At 45.4% G+C, this 19,491-nt stretch overlaps 1 protein-coding gene, 1 long non-coding RNA gene and 1 pseudogene across 2 annotated transcripts in view; 1 reads left to right on the top strand and 2 right to left on the bottom strand.

Annotated features, from left to right (window-relative positions):
• Positions 1-17,329, bottom strand: part of LOC125760068 (uncharacterized) — a 51,046-nt gene extending 33,717 nt beyond the window's left edge. Inside the window, exons 1-3 of the long non-coding RNA XR_007417731.1 lie at positions 17,293-17,329; positions 15,192-15,242; positions 512-641 (exon numbers count right to left, since the gene is read on the bottom strand). This is a non-coding gene — a long non-coding RNA (uncharacterized LOC125760068). The remainder of the gene's footprint in view (positions 1-511; positions 642-15,191; positions 15,243-17,292) is intronic.
• LOC119372820 (U4 spliceosomal RNA) lies at positions 3,442-3,514 on the bottom strand (annotated as a pseudogene).
• On the top strand, positions 10,769-14,668 carry LOC125760067 (uncharacterized). The gene is made up of 2 exons (XM_049419708.1): positions 10,769-13,017; positions 13,152-14,668. Exons 1-2 carry the CDS (start codon positions 11,448-11,450, stop codon positions 13,181-13,183), a joined length of 1,602 nt encoding a protein of 533 aa, XP_049275665.1. The 5' UTR covers positions 10,769-11,447; the 3' UTR covers positions 13,184-14,668.
• Positions 17,330-19,491: the final 2,162 nt, after the last annotated feature.

The raw sequence follows: 19,491 nt of genomic DNA, 5'->3' as shown, positions 1-19,491 counted from the left end.
ACAGTACTACTATTTTCGCTTGTACCAGGCCGTTTGCCCAGGCCTCTGAAAGATTAAGCGTATTGTTCGCTGATACCAAGGTTCGTATAGGTTTTCGAGGCTGACTGTACGCGAACATCAGTGCTTTTTATTTATTTTTTTTTGCGGTTCGCAGTTTATCTTAGTTCGATCGTTCGTCTCACAGCGCGCACACTTTCTCGACATCTGACCTATAGTTTAGAGTTCTTCGGAAACATCGGCTCCTGGAACTGGCATGCCACCCATCACGCATCTGCGCGTCGAGCGCCAATGACAAGGCAAAACTGATAACTGCGAGTGTTAAACAGCTCGCAGCTCAGTGACGGGGCTGCAGATGTGTGCCCTTCAACAACGCCTGTGCGTCGCCGCTGCACTTCTATCATTCAAATAACGCGGCACCTGTGATTAAAACGTGAAATGGCAGTTAACCCCCCCCCCCCTCCCCGTATGCTCCCCCGCACCACATTTGACGAGAAAAAAAAAAAAGACTCACGTTGACGCTGAGTTCCAAGAACAGCCCTCACGTTAACGTTGGGAACATGTGCGTCAGCACGTTCGGCGGAGGCATGCATGAATCCAGAGACGAGTTCTTTATTGTACATTCTTTGTTCCTCGCGGTTTTCCTGGAACACAAAGGTTGCGCTTGCCGTTCTCTTAATTGTACTTTTGTCGCGAGGGTTATTCTTCATTTTTTTTTAAAGGACGAATATTTAACAAAAGACAAAAAAAAAAATTAAAGAAACGATAATAAAACGGGCGCATACTTTGACTTATCTCCCTTGCCTCCCCCCTGTGACGTAGGTCGGACATTTCTTTTTTTTTTTCTTTTTCGAGGGTTCACATACACAGATCGACGCCTCGGAACGCGACACATTTGATTATATTCGCGTCCGACGTAGCATGGAACGCGTATACTGGGAGCAAAAAATAGTGGCTAGCGACAACTTTAAAAGCGCGAGCTGAATTCTCGGAAAAGTGATTTCATCAAAACACTTTTTTTTTTCTCGGTACACCTACACTTGTAGACGTAATCAACGGCGGACGTACAGCGGTTTTCACTTTGCCCTTACCTTATTATTTTTTTTTTTTTTACCTCGGCGAACGCGTCGGAAAAGCAAACACGTCCTCAACAAAGGGCACGTCATGTGTGAACTGCTCGGCAGCAAGGCACCTTATGGATCGGCTGCTGAGTCAGCAAAAAAAAAAAAAAAATTGGAACCGCGGAACACGAAAGGCTGATGTTATTTTGTCGTTTTAATATAACTTGGGCGATGGTTCTTCGGAACGAAGTTCAACAGCCCGAACCAAATCGTGGAATTGAAAAGAGTCTTAGTGGGATGGCTGGCGGGCTAATAGAAAAAAAATTCTGGGGCTTTGTACGCGCCAGTACGTACCACAATATGAGTCATGCCATATAAAGTGGTGTAATTTTAACAACTCATGGTTCTACAACGTTCACGGAAGCCCAACGAATACGCGCATTCGCAGGATTTGGGAACATTTGTGCGTGGCGCCATCTCTCGGCGGCAGCAACGGCATCCTGCCATAACTGAATGGGCAATCGGCGAAAAAAAAATATCACATCTCTTGAAAAAAGCTGGTTATCAAAAACGACTGCGGGTTCTATACAGCAGAGGCGTACTGGAACATTCTGGCAATATAGCAGTATCGCACTACGAAGCGTGTGGGTTCCCAGGACATTGAACACCGCCCATTAGAAACACATGAGGCCCCATTGTAAAATATTAAACACTCTGGGAAGCCACGCGGATTGTAGTGCGACACTACTTTTAACAGAATGTTCAAGTAAGTCTCTGCTGTATAGAACCCGGAGTCGTTTTTGCTAACTAGCTTTGTTCGTCAGATATGATTTTTTTTTTCGCCTATTTCCCATTCAGTTACGGAAGGCCACCGCCGGCAGGCCACCGCCACCGTGGCCGGGATTCAAGCCAGCGCCTTCGAGCTTAGCGGCGCAACCCCTGTCACGCACGCGCTGGAACGCAAGTATCGGCCAAGCAACTAGCGTTCCAGTGCTGCACCAATCACCACGGAGGCTCGTGGTTAATTGGTACCGCTGGATATTATTCGCCACTGTTTTCCGATACGCATATACCACCACAGAAATAAGTGAATGTCGGAGTTCAAGATGTATTTACGTATCTGTCATATGGAAGAGTGTGGACCGCTCGCCCTATATGTACACCTTCAATCCACACTCTTCCATTGACAAGCATCGCACAACGCCTCCGGACATCACGATATAACGTGCAACCACAAGTGACGAGGCTGTGCACGCGTACTTTAGTCAAGTGTTTTCTACAGAAGGGGACCTTAAACATTTACATTTTTACACCCCTAAAGGTGTTCCGTTGTTCCGTAGGTAACACCAGTATGGCTACAAAACTTTTCATACACAAGGCAGCGAGCTCTAACTACAGGTGCGATGAAAAAAAAAAACAAAAAAAGGCATCGCTGAAAAACTGCAGCGATTTCGACCACACATTGATGTTGCATACAGAATTAGCTGGTACGAAAATTGGACCGCGATAGCTACGACAATTTGTTTATGGCAATTTTTGCGTATTCCGATGCAGCCATCATACGCGCAATGAAAAGTCTGCAAACAAGAATATTCCTGCCTAAGATTCGATCTCGTATAGCCAGTGAACGCAGAGGTGTTAGCCAAGCAACAAGTTGACACAATCATACAAAAGGATAGTTAAAGGGCCATGACACCGAATTTTCTATCATAATCTGCACGCGGACTAATCCTTGTGCGTTCACAAACAAGGTGGCGAAATTTTAGCACATTTGATCCAGCACTTAATTTATAATTGAATATATTTATAAACACGCGAGCCGGCTGAGAGTCAGGCAACACTGGAGCACTGGCGAGTCGTGACGTAACACGCTGCTTGCTGTGCGAGTGTCTGCGTTCCGGCGAACTATTTAGTTCCGTGCTCAGCTGCGCGTGCAATCGAGCTATTTAAGCTTTCTTCAACTTGGTATTGAAGTTGAACGATTTGCCGTGACTGAAACTTTGGTAGAAGACGACGGCTCCGCTCCATAGGCAGCACGTGACGTCACACACGCCATGGGGGAAATGGCGGTCGCCGGCGGTGGGCGGGGTTTATAGCCGGCGACCTCTAGGGCTTATTTTGCACTGAAATACAATTTTACAATCCATTTTTCATAACTGTATAGGCACAATTAATAGACCCTCTACTTCTATTTTTTGCTGAAAATCGCAAATCGTTGAGTGGCCGTGTCATGGCCCCTTTAAGACACTGCGATAGCAATCTGGGCCGGGTATTGGTCCACCTGTACGCTTTCTTCTCTGCTCAAGAATCCTCCATCAGCGACTTTCTTTGCCATGCTTCCTTGCAGTCGTCTTGGTTTAACCGACAACACCTCCATACTTCCTTTTCTTTCAACTAGCAATAGTAGCCCCTCAGTTTGAACTTCATTGGGTACGACACCGCCCCTGCGCAAAGCTTTTGTGAAATGCACAAGCCAAGAGGGAATCGGACTTCACAAACAGCGCCAAAAGGTGCTGGTTTCTGAAGTTCATCGAGATCCTTCAGTCCGATCATAGGCACAAGGGGGGCAGGGGGGGGGGGAATCCAGAGGAGGCGCCATGCCTTTACTTTGTTCGATCTGGTGCAGGTTGTGGGCACGCATGTATTTCACGATAATGGCGGCCTAGGACTACTCATTTTGCATTGATACTTTTCACCTTTATCCCTAGAAACCCGGGGACCAAAGGCAGGCCGTAGCAAGAAGCACGTCCAGTTCTCATGTGCAGCCAATGCGGACCCTGTCTTCTTTCGGAATGGACCAATGCGAAAAGGGGGGAATACCTTATGGAGAATACTGCGTAAGCCTATGGGCTCAATCAGACCCGTACAAGAGATATTTCTTGAAGGGGGGGGGGGGGAAGGGGGCAATTGCTGAAGGCCTCGACTATTTGAATAAACCACCTATTCCCCCCCCCCCCCCCTACACTCCACATCAAAATTTAGGGTGTGGGGGCCCTAGCCTTCCTGGCTACGGGCCTGGGCCCAATGTATGACGAACGTACGCAATGAATGAACCCGAAGGATGTCATCCACCGCTGAGCCATTGAGGATTCGAGTGATGCGACGAGTAACAAGTTCGGAAGCCAATGCGGCGAAAGCGTGGCACGGTTACGTTAGCATTCAGGAATCACTATTGTACTCGAGAGTCCTGTATTCATAAATACAAAACCCACGCCTGACAAATGAGAATGCTATTATGATATGCGTCTCGTTTACGGCCCGTCTGTGTCTCCCGTCTTTCCATTAAATGCGCCCTTTAGGCTTCCCCAGGTTTGCCCAAGACCTTGCGAAATACATGAATCGGAGATACAGCCACGGACAACCGTGACAACAAAGCACGTCAACATGTAGAGCCGCAGATCATTGTTTGCGTGATCGTATACTTTGCGAAACTACCAAATGTGACTTGAGTGACGTGGGACAGGCGGGCGTTTCAGAAGTCGATCGGATCTTAGTTTTATCGCTGTTCGTTAAAACAGGCGTGCGATCGCAGTCGCTAAGGTGAAAGCCTTAGACAGCTCAATCAAACTCGCAAAGTGGCCGTCGGTGGCATCAACAAGAGTGACGCGAAAAATCGTCATGATGTGGTGACGTCATAACGACGTCACAGTTCGCCATTTTTTGTGACGTCATCGTGACGTCGGTTGATGACGTCATCACATTACACCGTCGCTTGGTCAAAGGTGGGCCGATCCCGAAGGCACGTACTGCCAAAAAAAAAGACAAAAAGAAAACACGTGAGGTGCAGAAAACTACCAATACCTCAGATCCCGGAGGCTGCGCAAATCTAAGTTGGATGCAAAACACTTTCGAGGGGCTGGGTCAATAAAATCGTCCGAAAGGAAAAGGAACAAAATGGCTTTAGCTTTCGAGCCGTCTTCAGCGAATACACAAGAGACCCTGAGAGTTTGTTTACATCGGAAACACGTTACATTCGTGTTGGAAATCTTTTAAAACCCACTAGCCAAGGATGACAAGGCGCCCTTTAGGGAAGGCAGGTCCACTTATCGAAACGTCTGCCTGCCTGTCTGAGGTACTCTATTCCTGCTTATACGGAACCGATATTGCGCGAATGAAACGTTTATACAGTTGGGTCAGTCTCCGGTTGAAAGCTTTTGCTGCGCGTTGAAAAGGTCGCGGTGTAGAGCATTGCCTCGGAACGAGCGGAGTTTTTGAGATATATAACTGTCCAAACTAAACTTGGCGGCCTTTTTGGTACACAAGACCTAAATTCCTGTGAAGCATTGAAAAGGATCTTGATTACCCCAGGCCTACCCAAACGTCCTCACATTAAATCTTGCTGCAGCCACCCGCACCACAAAAGCCTCGTGGTGATTTGTGTGTATGGCCGTCTATAGGCCTACTGTGGTTAACAACCCTGTCTCTCCTCTGCCCTTCTCTCTCCCTTTCTCTCTGGCACTGAGTAGCCGATGTATATAGTGACAAACTACGGTGTCAATATGCACTTTTGAATGGAGCGGCGCTGTTTAAAAAAAGGAGGGAGATAAAATAAATAACAAGGAAAAAAAACATTCACTACCACAAACACAGACGAGAGCATTCCATTCAGAGGCGTTCTGACAGGCCAGTAGATTGCAGGAAGCCTAGTAGCGCTTGTAAGGCCTTCTTCAGCGACGTATAGTCTTTCTTCTGATCGAGGCTGGTCGTCTAACTTGTTGACATCGTGACAAAAGAGATTGTGTCTGTGTGCTATACTCCCGACAGTAGCACAGAACAAATGACACACACAATACAGGCGCTGAACATCAGCGCCTGTGTTGTGTGAATCACTGTTTATTTCTCCGCGTTTCTTAAATTTTGCGCTGATGTTCTCAAGACTTTAAGAGTAACACGCCGTAGAGGTATACTCTTGCCGCGAGAACTACACGCAAACAGGCGAAGTCTGACTTGTGTGGGATTTCGGAGGGAGAGTCCTGCGCCACAGCTGGACTTTCGACACGGCAAGCTTAAACTAGGATCGCACTATATGGCGCATTTCATTTTTTTTCCCCTGATGAATCGTGCTTTCCAGTTGTTCTTCAGCGCTGTCCTGCCTTTTGCTTGAGCCAGTTCACACGTCGTTAGTCATATTTTTACGTATGCTGCCGAGACACACCCACACCCACGCTCGCTGCTTGCTTCATTCGCGACATAGAATGCAGCAATGACGTCAAGCGAACTAAAAATTACACTAAGCAGACAGATTTGTTGCTGGGCTGCGCTGGTGAACGTTACTGACAGATTCACCGCCCCTAGTCTCTGAGGATCTCAGAAGCGCCACGGCACGGTGCTACTGAACGCCACCAGATCGACTACATATCGAGTGAGAGAAAGAGAGTGGAATGTAATAAGAAAATCACAGTTTCGTCGCAAGAGCGAAGCACTGAATGCGATAGCATAAAAATTGGAGCGTTATACAAAGTACGGCTAGCAGCTAAGTACATTAGGATCCGATCTGGCGCAACTCCACAAAATGCTGGCATAAGGGAACACTGCCGCTCCGGGGGGCGATGCTGCAACGTCTGTTGCTTTCACGCGAAGTAAGCGGCGAGGGCACAGCGGGTACAGGGGTATGAGCCGTCTACCTATCACAACCGAGATAGCGACCGCGACGTTTTGATCGAATTTCGCAGTTGCTGCACGAACGACGCAGCCCCCTCCCCCGTCACCCTTTCATGCTCCTCCTTCGCATGACGAAGCCGGCCGGCCGGCGCGTTCCATCTCTGCTTGAGCCGCGCCCGCCTGCAGCCTTCGCAAGCTTTCTCTCGCATAGAGAACATACGACGCGTGGGGGGCAATCTTATCAATTTGAAATTTATACGGAACATGACGGCGACGGCGAAATGTGCGCCTCGGGCGTCCATATAGTTGCTATCGTAATAAAAGTCCTTTAGGCCGCAACAAACTGAGATGATGCTGAAGTTCTGTCTAATAGATTTTTTGGAAGAAAAAAATACAGATGCCACGCACTGCATCATTTATTTTGGAGCAAGGCTTTCGTTAGTACCTGCAAAAACCGATGCTCTTATTAAATTTAGCGGTCATTTAATTGCAGAGCACATCCGACCAAGTTAAAATACATTTTCACTGAGAGACGTTTTACTTCACATACAAAATTGATCTCCATGCTTGGTGACGATGCAATGACGACGGTATGAGGAAAAGTGAAACGACCGAGAAAACACGACGACAACGGCGACGAAAGCTATGACGCAGTAACGATGGCAGAAATATGACGGCGGTATAACGACATCGCGACGGCAACACTGGAATCACTGCATATGGATGACGACGATGGCACCCGAACACAAGATGCATGTGACGAAGAAGGTATGACAACGACGCCGTGATGACAATGAAATTGCGACTCTCATGAAGACGCAATGATGACGGCACTACTGTATGTCTGTCTGTCTGTCTGTCTGTCTGTCTGTCTGTCTGTGTCTATCTATCTATCTATCTATCTATCTATCTATCTATCTATCTATCTATCTATCTATCTATCTATCTATCTATCTATCTATCTATCTATCTATCTATCTATCTATCTATCTATCTATCTATCTATCTATCTATGAAAACCCGACAGTTAGGATAAACGAAATGAGTGAAACGGAAAAAGCTTTCACACCATGACCTTTCTTTTCGCAGTTGGAAAGAGTATGCCAGCGATCAGTATAGATTTGACTTTTAAGCGCGACAACTGTTTCCAGCTGTCAAGCGAGAAATCGTGCTCTCAAATTCCAAGACGCGCAGTGCGTCGAATTCCCGGATTATGTGACGTGTGTTCCACAGAATCCTGTAATACCATCGGATCGTCAGGGGTAAATAACTAAGAAACATTTTGATAATGATTGGTGCTCACATTGATGACTCCGTACAAGGCCTTACGTCAAGCAAGACAAATGGCGTTTCAGAGTAAATGGAGTTATTTTGATTTTTTTTTGAAATTTTATTTGGGAATGTTTCAGACACAGATCAGGTTTTGGATGGCAAGGCTGAAGGCAGATCATTTGTCTGCCTGACCGAGACCTTATAGCGAACAGCTAGATCAACGTTGAAACTTCCACGTGTCATACATTTCCAGCGCTTAAAGGGACCGACTACTGGACAGAACATGTGATTAGATCCTGGTAGAAATGAAAAGACCGTGAAATATAGTAACAGATTCTAGTATCTTTCTCGCGTTGTGAGTGAGATTTATATTTTTAAATGGTGCTTAAAAGTAACAAAAACCGGTATGTCGCGCAGCCTAGCGGGGGAGCCTTGAAACAGGATCATGAAGACGGTCACTTTGCTGTACGTAGACCGATGCTGTCATGCGCGCCATAATTGGTCCTCAAAGTTAGGATTATCTATCCCCGCTCTGTTCTGTGCTGCCTACGAGGTAAAAGGAGTAGCACGGTGAGAAGCGGCGCTGCCTTCGCGGCTTCCAGTGGCCCATGTCCAGCCACGGCGCATGCGCGCGGAGTGCACGCACGCGCAGTAAAGCGGCACGCTCGAACACGAACAGCTCTCGCGCTCACTGTTTGCAGCGTGTGTTGTCAAGTGTGTATAAGACTTCATATTCACCGCAGATAGAAAACTTCTAATTAAAAATGTTCCACGGCGTTTTCCACGGTACCATTCCGTGGCTGGACACTCTTACCAGTTAGCCTTCCAATGCGCTAAAGAAAACAGGTGCCCTAAAAATTGGTTGTCAGTCCCTTTAAAAAGAATTTGAGCAGAAAAAAAAAAGAGCTGCACGATCATTCGTTTTTTTTTTTTCGCACATTAAGGGCAAAAGTCTTAAGTGCCACCCGAGACGCGGAATTTAACCGTCCAGCGGTGTCGACAACACATGCGGAGGCAAAGTAACATTCTTATCATCATCACGATCATGATTCGTAGCATCAACGAAGACGCTGGCCTAAAAAGCCTCATCATCATCAACCGCTCCTCATCATCACCAACCGCAGCCTCAACAAAGACGCTGGCCTTGAAAAAGCGGCACGCTGCACAAAAACTAACGTCACCTCCTCAGCACTGGTGATGTCGATGGCTTGTGCTTTCGAGTCGTCTGAGGCGACAACTCGCAGATAACGATAGATAGGGTTGGATAACGAATGATAACGGTAGGTCAAAGTATACAAAGGCATATAGAGTCACGTGGACATAGGTGAAGACAAGAGAGCATAGATAAGACTGATCAGAGCTGATAAGATCAGATATGATTGAACATTGAATATTGGTAAAACAGGTGGAGGGGAAAATGTCTGAGGCCCGTGTACTTAGATTTAGGTGCGCGTTAAAGAACCCCAGGTGGTCGAAATTTCCGGAGCCCTCCACTACGGCGTCTCTCATAATGATATCGTGGTTTTGGTACGTTAAACCCCAGATATTATTATTATTATTATTATTATTATTATTATTATTATTATTATTATTATTATTATTATTATTATTATTATTATTATTATTATTATTATTATTCGCAGTCGGCGGCGAGACACTGTCCTGTAAACTGATCATCCGTCTTTTGACAGATTTCCTGGTTCTCCTGAGGCTTTTCCTGTTTGGCTGACAAGCTGCTGTTCCATCGACGCCTGCCGATGCTGCTAAGCTGCCTTTCAAGCTTGGAACCTGCTCTCCTACAAAACTCGCCCGGTTCATCAGGATAAGAAAACGCCCCCTTCGTGGTTCACGCCGCTGCTCCGTACGGGACCTTCGGACGGGCAGGCTGCGCTTTCATCGATACCTGCCGACGCCGCTACGCCACTGTGGATTTCAGCATCTCGCTCCTCTGGCAACGTTGGCATTGTTCACCAGGATAATACGCCCACCCTATGCGGTTCGCTTCGCAGTCGGCGGCGAGACACTGTCCTGTAAACTGATCATCCGTCTTTTGACAGATTTCCTGGTTCTCCTGAGGCTTTTCCTGTTTGGCTGACAAGCTGCTGTTCCATCGACGCCTGCCGATGCTGCTAAGCTGCCTTTCAAGCTTGGAACCTGCTCTCCTACAAAACTCGCCCGGTTCATCAGGATAAGAAAACGCCCCCTTCGTGGTTCACGCCGCTGCTCCGTACGGGACCTTCGGACGGGCAGGCTGCGCTTTCATCGATACCTGCCGACGCCGCTACGCCACTGTGGATTTCAGCATCTCGCTCCTCTGGCAACGTTGGCATTGTTCACCAGGATAATACGCCCACCCTATGCGGTTCGCTTCGCAGTCGGCGGCGAGACACTGTCCTGTAAACTGATCATCCGTCTTTTGACAGGTATATTGTCTTTTTCCACCTCTTACTTACTGTATGCCATTTGCTGCTGACTGCCAAGTTTGTTTTTTGCTTTTTTTCGTTGCCAGTTTGCAATGAGTGAAGAAGACTTGTGCATTTCATGTCAAAAGACTGTGCCTTGTGACGGTCGATTTATGAAATGTCTCGAATGCAAATATTCCTATCATCTTGGATCTAGCTGCTCAGGCATAGCTCCCAGTACATTTACTACTATGGGGCAGTCGAAAAGAGACGGTTGGGTATGCAAAACCTGTAGAGCCAATAAAAAGCAAAGTGCTTCTGCTATATCTTCCGATGCACCGCCAACGCCAAACAGCAGCGATTCTATTTTAGCTTTGGTTGAAGAAATTAGAGATATGAAAAGAAGTTTAGAAGTTCTGCCTGCACTAAGTCAGAAAGTTGATTCCCTCTTGCTTCTTAAGACAGAATTTTTGCAGCTGTCAAGATCTGTCGCTGACCTTGATGAGTCAGTTTCTTTTCTTTCAAAGCAATATGATACCACCTGCGAACAGCTCAAGTCATCAGAGAGCGCTGCAGAAAACAGAGACAGAGAAATTAGAAAACTGAACGAAACTGTCGAGGCTCAGGCTAAAATTTTACATCGTTTACAACAGGAGCAAAACGAATCTGACCAATACAGTAGACTGTCCAACTTGGAAATTCATGGCTTACCAGTCACCCAAAATGAAAATTTGAAAGAAATGCTCAAAGATCTTGCTGTGAAACTTGAACTGCATGATTTTTCTGATAATGATGTGGTTGCCGTGCACCGCCTTCCTGGCAAGCAGGATTCTTCTCCAACAGTTCTGGTGCGCTTTTGCAATATTGCTATGAGAGAAAAATGGTTTAACAGGCGTGGTAAACTACGAGAGTTGTACCTCTCTAAGGGGCTGCCCAAACTTTTTTTCAATGACAACTTAACAAAGATCAACCGACATATGTTCTGGCTTGCTAGGTCGGCGGGCAAGGAAAACTACAAATATGTTTGGGTGAGAGCGGGCAAAATATTTGCCAAGAAGGATGAGGACGCTTCACTCATTCGAATAATCAGTGAAGCTGATATTGAAAAGATAAAATGAATATGGTTCCATCTGCTCCACTTGTATTTTCCAACTTTGATGCCTTTAAGAGCAGCTTCGGTCCTAACTCTGATTCAGATTTTACTTTGGTTAACGTAAATATTCGCAGCCTGCGCAAATACTGGGAGGAGTTCAAAAGATTAGCAGAAGACGCCAACACTTACGTGGATGTTTTTGTACTCACTGAAATTAACGTTCCAGATGCAATCCTGCATTTATTTGTGCTGAAAGGTTTCACCGCTAAATTCTTGACTCGAGAGCTCCGTAGAGGTGGTGGTATTGCTGTTTTTGTGAATGATAAGTATACTGTTTCTGAAGTTAACGTTAGTTTCACCCATGCTGAAGTTTTTACTTTGAAGTTGTGTTCCCTCCATATATGTCTTACTTTGTTAGCAATCTACCGCCCCCCTAGCAATAGTGTCAGTCGCTTTATTCTAGAACTAGAAGCTGTCATGAAGCGTTTTAGCTGTGAAGAAACATTTTGCATCACGGGTGACTTGAACATTGATATTTTATGTCCAGGAAAAATCCAAGTGTCTGATTATCTTTCATCTCTGTCAGCTTTTGGCCTGGAAAACACAATTACAGCTTTTACACGAGAAGAAGTTGTAAGCGGTCAAATAAAACGCTCTTGTTTGGACCATATAGCAGTACGAGCGCCGAATCACACTCTGAGCTCCTGTGTCATAACGCAACGCTTAGCAGATCATTATTTTACTTCCTGCCGTTTTTCTTCGAAAATACTGCCTTCTGCCTCTTGCTATTTGAAAGCGGACAGTTCCCGTAAAGAAATGCGTGTGACAGTTATTGATCAACGCAAATTGGACTCGTTAATTAAAGAGTTCGATTGGTCTTCTCTTATTATTTCTGGTTCTCCTGGGGAAGTATATGATAGGTTTTGCTCGAAAATGCGTAGTCTGCAACATTCTTGTACTCGTATTGCTAGGGCTAAGCAAAGACGTAGTCACAATTGGCTGTCGCCAGACATTTTGGAAGCAATTGCTGACAGAGACTTGCTTTGGAAACGGTTTAAACGCTCCCCTGGTAATGAAGAACTAGGTATCAACTACAGAATCGCAAGGAATAAAGTGGTTGCCCTTATCCGATCCGCAAGACGACGATACTTCCATCATCAGTTTCAGTTATCTGCCAGAAACCCGGCGCGGATGTGGTCACTGATAAACCACTTTCGAGCTAAAGAAAATAGCGATGCTAAACCTACTGATGCGTTTACTGGTGACCCTGAGCATACAGCTGATCTTTTCAATCGCCACTTCGCAAATGTGTCTGGTGGACTTTCTTCGGTGCCGAAAGGCCGTTCTCGTTTAAATAATTCAACACCTGCCTCCGCCTTCCTTCCGACTTTAACAATAGACGAACTCGCTAGAATAATTTCCGGCTTCAAAAGGCAGAAACCAGCAGGTATTGACGGTATCTCTGTATCTTTACTGCAGCGGAATCTGGAAGCACTATCAGAGATTCTGCTTTTCATGCTTAATGGATTCCTGGAGACAGCTTCTCTGCCATCAGACTTAAAAACAGCAATTGTAAAGCCCCTATTTAAAGGTGGACCAAAAGACAGCGTTGACAGTTATCGACCTATTTCAGTTTTACCTATCTTATCCCAAATAATTGAGAAATTTTTATTGCAATGCATGACTTCTTTTCTAGATAAATTTTCGCTCATTTCCAGTCGCCAGTTTGGTTTTGTCGCAGGTCGTGGCACTACTGATCTACTTGAAGAATTTTCCGATGAACTGCATGATGCTTTGGAACATAACATGTTTGCCTGTGCCTTATTTCTTGATATCTCGAAAGCATTTGACACCGTAAACCACTCTATATTGCTTGAAAAAATATACCTTCTTGGCTTCAGGGGCCCGTTCTACAACTTTCTTAAAAATTACCTTTCTGATCGTTCCCAGGTAGTGCGCTTAGACAACCAGTTACCTTTCAGTAACAGACTTCCCTTGAAAGCTGGTGTACCACAGGGATCTATTTTATCTCCTCTTTTATTCAATTTATTCATAAATGATTTTACGGCTGCTGTTCCAAAATGTATTGTATTTCAGTATGCAGACGACACTGTTCTGTTAACGAAACATGTATGTTACCATAAAGCGATGTCACTACTACAAGACAGTGTTTATGAGGCTGTACCATGGTTTACGAATAACTGCTTGGTGATTAATCAGAAAAAAACGAAATTAATTTGCTTTAAAAATCCATTGAAAGCAATGGTGACAAATGAACCCCTACTTCTTCATGCCCGCGATTGCGCCTCCTGTAAGTGTACTCCCATTGAATATGTAAATTCTATAAAATATCTTGGTGTATTCTTAGATAGCGACCTGTCCTGGAATGATCATCTGGCTTACATTTGTGGCAGACTACGGAAAATCTCATGGTTACTTTTCAATATCAGATCAATTGCACCCACCAATATTAAGGTGACCATCATGCTTGCTCTTGCGTACAGTATCCTGCGATATGGCATCACATTATTTGCTTTCTGTTCTTCGCGATGGCAGTGTCGGGTTGACAATATCTTAAAAAGCATGTTGAAATCCATTGTATACAATCGTTCCTCAACAGACAATGCAAATTTATTTTCTCTACTTCGCCTGCCATCTTTCCAAGCGTCCTTCAATCAAACAGTTGTATTACGGCATTTCTGGGGCTCTCAGTTCAAAAAAGAATGCATTGCCCCTCGTATATTAAGAAAAACTTCCCGCTTTTTGGTACCATTCGTTAAAACACGATATGGCAAAGCTATTAGAAAGGTCTATGTCCCTACTATCTTTAATGACCTCCCCGACAGTGTATTTTCTGCAACGACGAAACGCAGTCTACGAAACAGCCTAAAGTCGCTTTAACGCTGCATCATTTATATCGTTTATCACATTACTATTGTTTCTATTTTCTTGCATGCCGGGTATAATCTGTTTAAAGTTGTTCAATCCTTATCTTCCCATTTCTGTTGTTTAGGTAATAATGCTTCCGCTAAATTGATTCTTGTTTGTTATTGTGTTTCAATGTAGCGTAAATGAGTTACATGTCTTCTTTCTGATTATTTTACGTGACAAGCTCTTCAATATGTATGTCATCTCTCGTTTGCCGATGTGCCGGGCCTAGTCCTCCAAGCCACCGTCTGGCTTTGACAGGCCTGTTATCTGTTTTGTACAACTCAAGATGACAATAAAGATTATTATTATTATTATTATTATTATTATTATTATTATTATTATTATTATTATTATTATTATTATTATTATTATTATTATTATTATTATTATTATTGGTAAAACACACGTGAAATACCGAGAACAGCCAGAAAAGGGTAATGCCACGCCACACGTCCCAGCCATTTTGGCGACCAACACAAACGAATTGGAAAAAAAATCGTGCCAATTTGTTGCAATGAAAACAGTGAATCGCTAGAATATTTCGGAGAGAAAAATATTTGGGGGTCACATGGGAGCCTCTCAAATTTCGCAGAGTGTCGTCTGATTGTTGTTTGTCAGAAAAATTATTTTGAGAGTGTCGTTGCTCGTTTAAATACCAAATTTGGCACACATGTTAATCGAAGGCGTTTGTGCAAGGTGTTCGAAGCTCAATAATATTACTGCAATTTTTCTGCCATATACGCCTTCAGAAATTTCGCCAAAATGTTCTATGTTCGCTTTTTTTTTTCGTTTTAATACTGCGCTATGACGAATATCTGAGTAATGAATACTTACCCTACGGAAGGTATATTTTGCGGTAAAAATATCTTCAGAGCACCGAGGTTTCTAAATTTTACGATAAAAAATCACAAATTTCAGAAAATCATTATATTGGTCCACATTGCGGCGCAATTTACACCGCGTGGTGCTCCACTTAAAAATAGGCTTTACACCTAAATCGGCAGCAAATGAACAGTTCTTATGTGGCAAGTGTTTACCATTACATTTTTTGTTTTAAGGAAGAAAATATTTTTTGAAGTTCCTCAATCACGCCTATCTTTCGATTTGGTACACGGCAGCTTCTTCATTGCCACGTTATGATTATGAGGCACGGCTTTAATGCCCGGAAATTTCGACCACTTGGTGTTTTTTAACGTGCACCTAAATGTAATTACACGGACCTCTAGCATTTTTGCCTCCACCGAAATGCGGCCGCCGCGAAAGGGATTCGATCCCGCGACCTTCGGGTCAGCAGTCGAGCAAGCACCATAACCACTATAGACCACAGTGGCGAACTTGGGGCACCATGTTGTACGGTGACACCTCATCAGGTTTGGAAGCAACAGCGACGTCGATGATTCCCTTTTTTTTTTCTCGGAATTGGCGTAGCGGCAGAGTCTTTCATTAAGATTTCAGAGTCATTTAATATCCATCGAATGACCCCGGCAGTACGCCGATAACACGATGGACGCTAAGTACCAGACCGGTTTTACCCTATTAAAATCGGGGCTCATGAAAATGTCGACAACATATACATTATGCCGGAAGCAGAGACCTTTACGCGCATAAACTGATTCGCTTTTAAACGATCATGAACGCGTCATTAAAAAAATAAGAAAATAAGCACGCTAAGCACGTCACAGCTGTCTCATGTACATACGCGCCCAGTCATTTAATCACTCGAATATGTTGCCCTTCGGATTCATCGAAGCCAATCGAAATGCGTAGTATATACTAAGTCCGTTGACAACGTCACAGCAATTCTGACTACAACGTCCGCCGTTCCAAGAAAGTGCGCCGCTCCACAGCAGCACGAGGATAAGAACGAAATTACACACGGCGAGCGCATAAAGAGCCTCGTGTTCTCGAGTTCGTTCTTGTACTTAGCGCACTCAGTCTGCTACCAGCTACAAACGTACACTCGACGTCACAAGTTTAAAGACCACCACGACAGAGAAAATTCTGGATTTCCCCAGCGAATCTACAATGATTGTTGCGGTTCTACATCCCAAAACAAGAATATTCTTGAGGGACTCCGTAGTGGAGGGCTCCGGAGATTTCGACCACCTGGGGTTCTTTAACGGGCACCTCAATCTAAGCCCACGGACCCCTAGCATTTTGCCACCGTCGAAATGTGGTCGCCGCGGCCGGGATTCGATCCCGCGACCTTCGGGTAAGCAGTCAAGCACTGCATAACCACTAGACCACACGCCGAGTGTACGCATATACGGGATGACTGAATGCGGCGGGATTACTTATAGGTTTCTTTCGTGTTCGTTTGCTTTTAGGGGCGAAGCTCCTCTTAGTCTAACCTTGTCCGGCGTAAGGCGTAACTGGCAGTATGCTACGACCCATCACCGATCCTTTGCAAACTACCCACTACTACGTCTTTGCAAACATCCCACTACGACCCATCACCGATCCATCACTTCACCGACCATAAAGCCGTTATAATGAAGGGGGAACGGAAGCCACGTCTAGCTACCACTTACGATGAATAAAATTTCTTGTATAAATATATACAGTGTTTGTCACGTGTTTGATGATGTACTGGGCTATCGCTCTGATTAACTGCTGGGTGAAACCACTGAAGATTTCACGGTGTAACCATGATTGCTTCAGGAGCTTCGCCCAAGCTCTTCATCATTCACCCGTGATTATGCTGTGAATTTTTTTTTTGTTCAACGTCTGTTGCTAAACACACATGCCGAGCGCACACATATGCAAATAACTTCACGCTGCGAGCGTGCTCGCGACATTCTCAACACGAGACAGCGATAGCGTTTTTTTTTTTTTTTCAAGTACTCACGGGCATCCGTGAAACGAGCCGTAGCCGAAGCGCAAGTGCCAAAGGAACGCAAAAAGAAACAAACAAAGGCAACGACAGAACACGTACTCGCTTTGGACGATGCCGACACGCGAATGGACGGCCGGCTCACAGTTTTGAGAGTATTTGAAAGACGACGCGGATTTCTGAGTACAGAGAGCTAGGGGCGCCTGCGCAAGACTTAATCGCATCTGCACGCCGTCTTAATTGTTCCTCGCCCTATCCGCGACGACAAGGGATCGTCGAAACAAAGAGCCTTCCATTTCGCCAGAAGTTCCACGTGTGACATTATACTCGTGCTCCCCGCGCGCGGCAATACCGACGTATACGCATCACGCAGACTCAAAAGAGGCACAAAGCCCCGCGGCGCGTTTCATTTGACGGAAAGCCGTCAGGGGATAACAACACAATGACGCCTAGTCGCAGACAATATGCGTAAGAGGACGTGAAGTAGAGAGATAGACGTATGGAGAGATGTAGGCATAGAGCGAGTGGACCTTTCCCCTCCTTCTCCTGCGACAATAGAGAGATAGATAGAGATCCATAGAGAGAGCGTGAAAGAGATAGGCATATGGAGAGATGTAGGCACTGAGCAAGTGGACATTCCCCTCCCTCTCTCCTGCGACAATAGAGAGAGCCAGAAGACATATCCATAAAGAGCGCGAAAGAGAGATAGGATTACATAGAGAGATGTAGGCACTGCGCGAGTGGGCCTTTCCATCCTTCCCTCTCCTCTGACGAGAGGGAGAGAGAAGGGCACGAGCAACACTGGACTGAAGGGAATCGAACGCAAAAACAATGCGAGTCAAGCTGCCGCACCACGTGTCGCTGTTGTTGGCCCATTCATATAGTGATACCGGCTCTCGTCACGTCAAGTTGTAAGCATGATCACACGATTGTTGTTAACACACATATACGTCTAGATTTACGCATCGCAAGTGCAAATATTCTTTTTGCTAGCGCGACAAGCGACGGCTGTTACATAACGTCCACTATAAGCATACAGTGCGTACAAACGAACACCCTAACACATGATTACTAATGCAGGAACACACAGGCAAACAAAGTAACGTCTATGAGTTCACAAGGACACACAAACATACTCGGACCCACACGACACAGAGACATGACCCCATTATTTACTTAATGTAGATGCAAAATGTATAGTAAGCAAGTACTAGTGCACATACACAAACACAATCAAACCAGCGAAGCAGTAACACCACCAGATGGTGATGCATACAAAGAGATGAAAGAACAAAACACAAACACACACCCCCAAACACAATGCACGAGTACGTGTGAACATCCACAGACACAGTCACACTCGCACAGAATAAACACCACAGAGCAGTAACACATAGAGATAGACATGAACACAACACAAGCACACTCTTTCAAAAGACAGTGCCCGATTACGAGTGCACATGCAAAGCACAGTCAATTGCACACAGCCCAAACAACGCACAAGAGTAACACACACACATATACACATGCGTATTATCTCTCAAACACACACGCACGAAAACGATTGCACGCTCAACCACACCTAATACAAAGATACACGCTCCCATTCTCTCGTTATTGCCCGTGCGACGACCGCAAAAGACGGGTAACAGTGCCCATAAAGAGTCAAACTGAAGCCGCACAAACATGTCAAACGTAAACGCGCGCACAATGACACAGGAGAACACGGAACAAACGTCCATTATCTCTCAAACACATCGGCGTGACACGCGAGCGAGCGCACACATCTCACACCATACACAAAGTATACACAAACACAGTGCCACAGTGCCCTACACACGCACAAACGCGGGCACGCGCCTTGTATTGCACCCCGGCACGCGCGAGCAGACAAGCGCCAAGTTCATTGTCTCTGTGTGTGTGTATATATACCACACTAAACATTGCGGACATAATCCATTGTGCGCCTCTGCCGACCCGTAGAATACCACGAGGAGAAGAGGGCATTGTGATGCCCCGTTACGAGGGAATTCGCCCCCCCCCCCTTCTATTGTGCGTTGTGTGTTACGCTACGGGACCACAATTACGAGATAAGCGTCCGATTCACACTTTCTCCTTTGTGAATGAACAGCTGACGTGGTAGGGGCAGTGAACCCTGACTCTCTTCACTATGAATGAAAAGGAGGGAGGGGGAGTGGGGGGCAGCTTGTAAGCGGAAGCACTTTATGCAAGCACTGCGCGAAATAGCACTTTTCGCTACAGATTGCATCCCGTAAGCTGACTTTCCCGCCAGAAAAAGAA

This window comes from Rhipicephalus sanguineus, chromosome 10 (assembly GCF_013339695.2).
Source record: "Rhipicephalus sanguineus isolate Rsan-2018 chromosome 10, BIME_Rsan_1.4, whole genome shotgun sequence".
NCBI classification, from domain to species: Eukaryota; Metazoa; Arthropoda; class Arachnida; order Ixodida; family Ixodidae; genus Rhipicephalus; species Rhipicephalus sanguineus.
Note: the sequence above shows the minus strand (reverse complement) of the source record. Positions and strands in the feature narration are given on the sequence as shown.

Bases quoted from the DNA above. Each gene is read 5' to 3' on its own strand.
- LOC125760067 (XM_049419708.1), top strand. From the start codon at position 11,448: ATGAATATGGTTCCATCTGCTCCACTTGTATTTTCCAACTTTGATGCC. The intron at 13,018-13,151 runs GTGGACCAAAAG...TCCAGTCGCCAG, and splicing joins TGTAAAGCCCCTATTTAAAG to TTTGGTTTTGTCGCAGGTCG.